The sequence below is a fragment of the Opisthorchis viverrini genome, assembly GCF_000715545.1.
Source record: "Opisthorchis viverrini unplaced genomic scaffold opera_v5_215, whole genome shotgun sequence".
Classification (NCBI taxonomy): domain Eukaryota; kingdom Metazoa; phylum Platyhelminthes; class Trematoda; order Opisthorchiida; family Opisthorchiidae; genus Opisthorchis; species Opisthorchis viverrini.
Genome location: NW_008751868.1, coordinates 430,606 through 441,021, shown reverse-complemented (window position 1 = coordinate 441,021; position 10,416 = coordinate 430,606). Strand labels below are relative to the sequence as shown.

General features: G+C 44.8%; 1 protein-coding gene across 1 annotated transcript in view; it reads right to left on the bottom strand.

The window, feature by feature from the left end:
- T265_08324 (hypothetical protein) overlaps positions 1-8,553 on the bottom strand; it is a gene marked incomplete at both ends in the record, with an annotated part of 17,940 nt that extends 9,387 nt beyond the window's left edge. Inside the window, 2 exons of the mRNA XM_009174090.1 lie at positions 7,640-7,712; positions 8,529-8,553. Of these exons, the coding sequence (XP_009172354.1) occupies positions 7,640-7,712; positions 8,529-8,553 (98 nt within the window). The remainder of the gene's footprint in view (positions 1-7,639; positions 7,713-8,528) is intronic.
- Between the last annotated feature and the right edge of the window lie 1,863 nt (positions 8,554-10,416).

The window sequence follows — 10,416 nt, the reverse complement described above, 5'->3', positions numbered from 1 at the left end:
TTCCATGGTTATGTATGCTGATGGTTCATACGGTCGGCATCCTATAATGAATGGAGCAGACCTGAATTTCCGACACTACTGCATTCTTCCACATTTGGAACTAGCAGATGAATGGGGTCGTTAGCTCGTGCCGTGGCACAATCAAGTAAGATTTCCACATGAATGGTTGCACTTTTTGTTTGCGAGTAGCTTCCTTTATGAAAATATGCTGCGATATCTTGAATATCGTGCCAACTGAAATGTAAGGCGGCCTTCGTGCAGCACATTCAGTTGGAGAATAGCAGAAACGAGTGATTCAGTTGAGTCTCTCGTGAAAACCAAATTGATTTGCAAATGAGTGTATTTGTCGTAATCCAGCATGTGTTTATGAGTGAGATTCGGGATGTCAGTTAAACCACACATTGCTGTCAGTTTAGTATAATCGTAGTTTTCATGTTTCGGATGCTAGATCAGCTTCTTGAACGGGTTTGCTTACTCGGCTGCTGCGATGATTACCTCCCAGCGCAGCCTTTTGACCCAGTTTGGATGTCCGTCACATTTGTCTGCTTCTTTATGAAACATAATACCTACTTTCGTCGCTTTCGAAGCTGATTATCAGCAAACTGCACTTATATGCAGTGGCTGGTCCGTTACAAATGTAAGCTTACTTGAGACCTCAGCCTTTACTTGCATCGGAATTTTTTCACACAACTTACTGGTGACCTGTGATGGCCACCGGCGGTGTGAGACTTGTATGTAGTAACTTGTATGTAACTTGTATGTAACTTGTATGTAGTAACTAAGTGTTCCCTCTTCATAGAACACCTAAGACGAAGACTCATGGCTTAAAAAGCTCCAAAGATTCCGTAGTCCCCATAATAGTTATTTTAAGTGGTTTCACTCAAATCGGTATCCAATGTAGACTTTTCCATTTTTGTGCGTCCTACCTGTGAGGAACAAGAGCGTTCGTTTCTGCATAATGTGATCACCTAATAGTGTAGGTCAGCGGAGCCGAGTGTACAAATACCCTGAGGTATTCTTGGCGTTAAGTAGGGTGAATTGAAAAGTCAGCGATGTACTTATTCTGTGTGCGGCCATCTCAGTCCCCGCAAAACGCGCATAATCACAAAACTTTGTGATTCTATAAGTTGTCAAGCTCACAGTGCGCAGAGGAAGTTAACCAGGTAGACGAGCTACATTGTGTCCTCATGTCCTGATTTGTTTTTAGAGAGTGACCTATATTGAGTATTGGTAAGGTCAGACTTCGCGGAACTTTCCGGCTCCATTGGTGGTTAGTTTTACACTCGTCCGTTCAGTAGTAAGTTTCACAGGACAGGGAAAAGTGGGCAATTTCAAAAAGAGGTCCCAAGGCGGTAAAAGCGTAAGCGGAAGAACAACACATGCAGAATATATTAGTAACCGTGGCCTGCAGCAGTCGATAACGGTACTTTTGAATCATCAGTTAACGAGTTACCAATATGTCTATATACACTGTCAGTAAAAAGTTATGGTGAAATTCAATGGATAAAAAAAGATGAACACATCAATGTATTGAGTGGTTGGGATAAGCTTCCGAATCCAATCCATAGCTATACTTTTACAGGAGGACCAGACTACTGCAGGTTAAAGTGTAATCTTGATGCCGCCTAACGCTCAGCTGTCCGATTTTTATCGTCCTTTATACATGATATGATGGTACTCAGATCAGCCCTAGGAATTCCTTGAAAGAACACCAGATAAAAGAATGTTCCAAGAGTGCATCTGCTGGAAGCGTCGGTACAATATATTACGGCGGTTGCACCCAGATCTTGCAGAAAGTAAAAGTCACGTTTAGTCCGTCACAAATCGTGACTTTGAAAATGCGTTCCTTCTAGCACACAGCCATAGTTTTTGAAAATTTACTCATCAATCAAGATAGTCTACTTCAGATTCAGTGCTGACGGGGTCTTCCTTGGACGATCTCTAGATCGTTTCTATCATTAGTGAATATCCTTCTAATATGTCTGGATTTGTCTCTCTGCGACATTCACATTAGTATTAGGGCATCAATGTTACATCTTTTGGACGTCTTATGTTTGGTGCTGCCAAGTGAACATATACTAAAGCATATCAGACAGGCTTAATGCAAAGTAGATCTTGTCTCATGTCATCAACCAATCATGGAGTCAGAAATCAACCTGACTAATTCCCAGTGGGATTGGATTAGTTTAGTCCCTTGATTCCAAGTTATGCAAAGCGCCCACTAACAGCATGTTCGATAAACGGGACGTTTATGAGTCACCCTTACAGACCAGAGTAGAAAAAAGCAACCTAGATCAGCTGGTGCTATTCGCTTGGATACAAAGACGGATGCAGATGGCTCTTCTGCCATTTTGGTTAGCAAATACTTGGGTGTTGGATACCACGAACTCTGCGCGCATCCCGTGCTTCAAACGTGCTTAGTGTGGATTAGGTAGGCCGTCGTGGATGAATTTAACTCCCAGGACAAACTTTAATATTTGTGCGCGTTTTCTTAGTTTCTGGCACAATTGGTACCGAACATAATCGTTCAGCTGAAACAAAGTTTCGGTGCACAACTGTCGTGCCACCCGAAAGGAGCACGAGGGCTGAGTTGCGGCTGGGTTACTCAAGCCTAGATAGAGTCTGTCAAGATACAAAGTTCGGACACGAATCACGGACCTTCCGACCACGTTCACGCTTTAACCACTGAGTTATCTCAACCTGTCCATAGGGTGTACTTCGACAAAAACGATACCACTTTGGTGGCAAATGAGTCATCTGATTTAGATTAGAATAAGGCCGAAAGGTACGGAGTTGTCAGAGTGCCATTAGTACAGTTGCTGAAAGTTCCCGAAATATCTGCGACCGACTGGAAATTGCAAGGCGTCCGTGGAACCACCTGGCTGGTGTGGAGTAACAACGGTGTCAGGACAAGAGAGCTGTGCAAATGCAAATTCTACAAATCCCGGTAAGTTACGTTTCACGACCTCATTGAGAAATGGTGAACAGTGATCGACCCAACTGGGGTTTGGCTGGACGTACCAAAGACACCATAACAAACAATCGCTCGCGATCTGCTAGCTTGCATTAAGCAACTGTGATATAAGAAGCAGTGCTCACAAGAAAACTGTCGGAATAATTGGTGCACATTTGCTACCCAAACACCATTACTCTCTCTTGGGCGAGATGGCCCAAGTGGTTAGAGCGCGAATTTACTGACCGGAAGGTCCGTGGTTCGAATCCGACCGCCGCCACTCGACTTCCCCTGTCTAGGTTTGGGCAACCTGGCAGTATCCCAGCCCTCGTGCCTCCTTCGGGTGGCATGGCAGCTAGGGACCGGAATGGTGCTACAGCTGAACGCTACTCTACTCTCTCCACTGAACAGTCGTATATCGTTAGTTTATGACCATGCTTCAAGCGTGCGCTTTCCTGAGAACTCCACGAGAGTTTTCAGTGCCAAGATCCGGCTTTCTCTGTTAAGCCTCTCCTTCCGGTGAGTTTGTAGATCCTAGTTACTGAGATGGGGGAATGTGCAGATTGGATAGATTGTGAACTGGGAAGCAGACTAGATGTCTGACAAGGGCAGGGTTGCCCGGACTATAGTGAAAATTGCACCGGTTGTAGTGCAGACTAACCTTACAGGGGTGGTGCACCAGTTACCAGGTCGCTAAGTATGTACTGATGCTGATTAAGAGGAAATTCCGAGCATAGTTCCCACAGTTCTTCAATTTATTCGACAAATACACGAGCAACGATAAAACTCGGCACCACCAACCCAAAACATCCGAACAATAACTAATGTCCGATAACCAGGATAGTCTTTGACTTACCGTAACAAAAACATAGTGTCTCGAGCGCGCGTCCTTGTAGCGTTGTGCTGTACGGTCACCAGTATGGTGACGTACACAAATTACAAACTAGTTGGGTTCAGATCTGTGATGATTGGATGGAACCTGATTTCTGGACAATCCTGTTTTCTGAGGTTTATTCTTGGGCATCTGAGCAATGCGATCCATTCGTCACTAGGGGGTCGTGACTACGTACGTACACGTATTAGCCGCCTATACTGCTGTTCGGCGGCAAGCAGTGAGTTGACTCCAAGCCAGCGTCTTATGTATAGCTCCGTGAGCCCGATTTAGTGCAGGCATACCGACGCACCCGACACGCGGAATCACACCACACCCAGGCACTGTTGTTGGCCTTAGAGGGCATACGGGGTCAAGCTGTCCTTTCATCAGCATGTCGTTGCGTCGCATATCTTATTCGGCGTGTGCTGATTGGTTGAACATTTTTGGCGAAGGAGATTTGGCGGTGACGCTCCGTGTGCATGACTTTCAGGCCACAGCTGATGACCTAGCTTTTTGATACGGCTGGACCAATCCAATTCTTACTGGTTGATATGTTAGCCTTGGCCTTGACGCAGACATGCTGAGGAGCGTGTGAGAGACAGCAAAAGGTTTCTTTTGCTAGCCGGTCTGTGCGCCGTACCACGGCTTCGCATGCTGAGCTCATGGCGTGACTGGGACGAGACCCAGGGCCTCCATATGGTTGCGACCAGTCGCGTCTACTCGTAGGAGTGAGGTTTGTCCGTCAACGGCCGCGCACTTCTGACATTGCATCCATTATGCGACCAACCTATTTTTCTATGGGATGGAACAGATTTGAGAATGGTTATAGATTATCTGACGGCACTGCTTCTTTGGAGGTAGTGGAAATGTTTGGGTTTTCAGGTGCGCCGAAAGGCTGCGAATTACTGTGAAATCGACCCATCTTTTCGGGACACGGCGTGTATCTCACGAGCCGGTAAAGGGAATTTAGACCCGTAATCTCGCATTCTGCCATCCAGCTACTTGTGTCTAATCAGTGGTATGCCTTGTGATGGGACAGTGTGTGACGCCACACGCATCGCCAACACAATTCACACCACGCATTTTGACATCCACTCTCTTACTTACACGGTGAAACCCAGAATTAGAGATTAGTTATCATCAACATGACACTACGGATGAATATATGAACATTGGTGTCTTTGAGATGCAAAGTGGGGATTGCAGGGGGAGAAATTCTACGAAATTTCACCCATGTCTGTAACATGCGGGCAACTGCTCAGCAGTGAGAAAAGTGAGGTGAGGTGTGGTCCACATGAGTGCAGTTCAGTCACACAGTGCTCGCTCCCTTGCATCTCCAAAACGCAACAGGTTCGGATAGCATCATTTGAAACGGTCATCCTTTTGACCAAAAGTGGATGAGTTTTTGTTGTTTTCCGCAGAATACAAGAAACGGGGAGGAATAGAGGCATCAAGGCTTTTGAGCTACTTACCCATATTCATCCTGTAACTAGATTCTGTGGGACTATCGGACTGAAAGCGCTAACCAAGAACTACAGCCAATAAATCGCACGAAGGTGCCTCCCGGCTCCTAACTGGGCCGTCCTAGTTTCCGCAAGCCACCTGTGGGTATTCTAAGTCGTCGAAATTTGTGTTTGCCCTGTGGGATAGCCCGTGTAGTGGCGTAAATTGTCTGTGGGAAGTTCAGGGTCACGATACCGAACCGGCCGTGTCAATGACCACAACTGTGTTTACGCGTTTAGAGTGCCATCGACATTATCGCTGTTGCCTAACGCCTTACACTCATCGATGATGTAAAATAAACCTACTTAATGGACATTCTAGCACAAAGAACTCTGGTGAGCAAAACTCATCCAAAAGAGGACGGATAAAATACTCGATGCAAAAAATCGATCAATAGTGCAATGCATACACAGGATCGATACGTCTTGCGCGAGTGACTGTCAGTTCATGTGATTACGTGAGTAGTAGTAACGAGTAAAAATCCCACTCTGTTAAGTGAGTTTTAACTGATCCAAACGCGCACGGTAAAGAACAGGCTTCCAGAGCCTTAAACCACTATCCGTAAATGCTTTTTATCACTGGGCTCATGGAGGCCTCTGATAACTATCGATCACCGGCGAGCCTATGTGGACTTCGCCAACCATGTCCGCCAAACCAGCATTCCGTTTGTCTGGCTCGCGCACCCTGTGCGGCGTTCCTGAGTCGGTCGGACGTGCCCTGCTCTCAAGTTGGCCCGACTTCGTTACACCGGATTATTCTGTCCGAGGGACGGCAGGACTGAGGTCGTGATTCACACATGCCTCTCACACCCACAAGTCCAAGGAGAGTGACGTCGATCGTTTCCCGTACAGTAACGGGCGTCAAACGCAGGTGTGAATGTATGGATGTACGGGTTGGATAGTCCGGAAACTCAGGGAAACGCTCGGGCTTTGAGGGTGCGACGGAGGTCCAGCGGACTGAACCGTAGATAAGTATCAATATGTTATAGCCGAGGCTTCCCAACAGAGCCTTCTCTAACTTCTACTATGGGATAGTCTTGTGGACGGTGAAAACTCCCTTAAAAAGAACTGTTTGTCATACTGCATGTGTTATAGAAGATGGCCATCATATGCAGTGTATCAGCTTTACTACTATTATTGTTGTCATTAGAATCTGAGCTGCTTGCATTTTTACTCGCCCGTAACTCTGAGGAAAGTGTTCCCTTAACCCTCTCCACACATATAACCATTTAGGTTGTTACCCAGGGATAATTTCGTTTGGTGGACTACTGTTGTACTGGGACAACTAGATGCGGTCAGTTTTAACAGAAAACACTTGAGAGTAGGATATGAAATGCATTGAGTTTATGCACTGCTGGTATTACAGACATAGCTACCCGACTTCATAGATCAGATGACAAGTTCGGCTGAAACCAGCCAGGCCCTGAAAATTCCGACAAAAAAATGGAATTCCGGGCTCACTGCCGTAGAATCCCAGAATCATTGAGGTGAAACTTTCGTGATAGAGGAAAATGTGAGTCCAAAGTACAAGGATCTCTCCATATATATCTGTCTGTGCTTTTATGTAGCACCGCTAGGCCCCGAACAGTTGTAAAAATCGCACCAGGTGTCAATGCGATCAATCGGACCTTTTCAAGCCTATTTGACGCTGTAGCAACACCGCACAATTTGGAAAAGCCAAGTTTTTTCGCGTTCCTATGGCGTAAATAGTTTTCATTGGTCTTGCTACCTTCCCAGGCCAACTGACGCACATGCATATGACAGCGGCGGCAATGTAGGTTCTGGCAGAACCTAAAACGTAACCATGTTTCATGTGGTCTGTGATGTAAGATTAGGCGATCGTTAATCACCCCAAATTCATCCGCCACTAGCTGTAGGGAATCCGGACTAAAATACAGCTGAACAGGGAAACAGTAACCTGGATTTGCCGTGAGTACTGGTCACATGATCACTGTGTTGTAAAATCTGACTCAACACTACGGTCCATAGTTTGTAGTATTTACAGAGCTAAGTTAAACTTGTAGCTAGCATGCTGTAAACTAACAACCAGCACTAATACTTCAGCAGAGCATGCGCGATAGGCTATTCATTCATTTCTATACCAAGTCGAGGAGACCCAAATAAGTTGACTGGTGAGTAAATTAAACTTATCGACCGTGAGTGTACAGCGAAATCAATGACACCCTTTGCTGTGCACAACGGACTGGGATCAGACTCGATGCCTGTCGTAATTTTGACGAAACTTGGGTTTAGAGGACTAGCTTATTTCTAGATGGATTCCGTTCACAGATGCATGGTTGGAACACTTACTTATCGTCTAGGGTGTGAATCTGTTGAGCTTTATCTGGGAAGGGTTTCAAAAACTGACGTTTCAGGAGATCACCTATGAATGTTCTATGGGAATAAGTGTCGGATTTCTACTTTTGAAATCAGTGAAATTTAATGGGAGACAAAGAACAAACAAACAGACTGGTGTACGGTTAGTGACCAAAATTCATTCATTGTCCTTATGGGTAGTACGAGTAAAACGTCATAAGCGTAGGAACTCACGCCTAAACGTGTGTGTTTATGTCGTAGCTAAAATATCGTAGCCAGTCACACTGTACTAACTACGACTCGCAATTTCTCAAATGCCTTGGCTCAATGCAAACGCCTTTTATAGGTTTCGTATTATTAATACTGTTTAGTTGGCATAAAAACCCAAACGCAGTTGATTGACAAACATGTACTGTAATTTTCAGGAGGACGGAAAGTATGCGTGTATCTGAGTGAGCCGTGGAGGAAAGGAGTAAGGTAAACCAACTGTGTTTCACCAATAAGGTCACCTACGGGCACGGCGGGGTTGGGCTCAAAAGAATTTCCGACAATGTCTCAGTGAATGGACTCGCAAAGAAATAAAACAGGGCACTTGTGAGGCGGTTAACGTAGCCACCGGTTTCACTATGAGTGGAGCATTCTCAAGCAACCCCCTTTAAACGGCCATATACTTTTCATATCAGTGGACTTTCCTAGTCTTCAGATAACCAGTTTAGCAACCGAGTGGCAGACTACTATAGAAAAGCTTAGTCTCAATTAAGTAATGTTAATTGCTCAGCTCGTTGACTGCACAGCTTTGCGCACGAATCATTTTGAATATCCGTCCTGCGAAAATGTGTTCGAAAAAATTTAGTCCCTCTTGTACATCGTTGGAAGAACGTACCTGAATTGCCACCTGAGTCAAGCATCTAACTGAAGTTCGCGTTTGCTACAACCAAGAAAGACTGTAAAAGTTGATACATTGGCTCCCAAGTTTGTTTTCCGTTTGTTATTCATACTATCAATGTCCATAAACTTTAAGTGTCTTCTGCTCTCGAGTTCCACGGTGAACTGGATACCAGTAGAAAGTGGTTTGAGAAACTGTTTGACTCTGGACAGAAAAATGGGATATGAACTATTCCTACTCGGGTCAGAATGACCCGAGTACTTATAGTTCGTGAACACAGTAAAATGCCCGAAAAACACAACTGACCCTCAAAGCACATGAAGAGCTCAAACAACTTATTTACTTACTTTTGTTAATCTCCTCAAACTAATCGATAAAATTCGGGCCTCAAAATGGTTTCGCGCGCGTGGTTTTGCGCGCGTGCCACATGAGAACTTGAGAAGAACAGTACCATCATACTACCCAGCAGCGCTTTTGCTCCTTTACATATGATATCAAGGTCAATATTCAGGCTCTCAATGAGGATAAGCATCAGGAATGAGAACAACCATAATCCGGCCCTATTCGTTATCGGTAGTTTGACGTAACCAAGCTCACTACAATAAAACAGTAGGTCAACTGAACATGAATTGACTGATTCCAAGTGTCCCTTGCTTTCACCAGAATGCAGACCCAATCGTGCTTGCCAAAGCGAGACATTGGGAAGATCCTGGAGACAGTCCCCTTGATTGAGCCGATGGTGATAAAATGTCACAGAAAACCCAAAAAATGCTGAAAGGACAAATATGACCAATTCACCCTGGAAAGATCAAAACAAATGTACGCAGAAAAATACGAATCCTAGGTGTCCCCCTTGGGTAAGAGCCTCCACAGACTGAGGGTTTACAGGAATATGTCGTGCATATCAATGCTATCTTTTGCAGCCACCTTTTCTGCTACCTCTGTGAAATGTGTTGGTGTATCATGTCTCGCCAAGGATGGAAGTGAGGTTATGCGTCCAAGTATTAGAAGGTTTTTTGAAAAAAGACTACAAGAAGTGCCTACGGCTAATGTCATTGCCGGTTGCTTGTAGATGCCAAAAAATTAAATATATTTTGCCACAACTAATGACGTGTCACACAAGGAGAAGCGTGGATCCTTAAAAACCATAAGAATAGTTTTGGGTCGAGAACAGACCCTCAGCAAAAGTACCGGCAAAATATCCATCCTCATTATAGAAGCGGATTGCCGAGGGCTTCTCTCTGTTGGACGATTGAAACAACCAAACGCCATACTTGTTTATCAACAGAATCCCACAAGAAAATGCGGTCATGCTTGCTGAGATTTGACGACTTAACTTCCCTGGGAGTTGCCTTACGAGTTTTGAGCATTGTCCTCACCAGGGGACGTTTCTCAATTTGTAAGTTGCAGTTGAAATGGCGTTACACTGTGTATGAAGCAGTCAAGTCGTCGACGACAGTAGGTGTTCTGATATATAAAGGTACCTCTATTACTCCTTTTCGGCAGCGCACAACATACATTTATTTGGATTAGGTTAACCAGCAACCAAAAGAGGTGGGGTGACTCAAGGGTATGCGTTGTTGGTTGACGGTCAAACGGAATCCAGACAGAAGCAAAAATAGTCAGCTAGTTGTGCGAAATTTGAATTCCACACGAATAAGAGTTAGCGGATCCGCTGTTCGTATAATCGAACCAAAAATGCTTTGTGATCAGAAAAAATCGATCGCTCTGCGGTACTTTAGCATTCCAAAATCGTCACTTTACACAAAATAAAGGAAGCACTATTGTTCCCACAAATGCGTCGTTTACTCTGGTGCACGGCATCGGTTCTCAAAGCAACAACTAACTTGATTCAACACAGTATGTCAAATGTAGTTTTCGATGC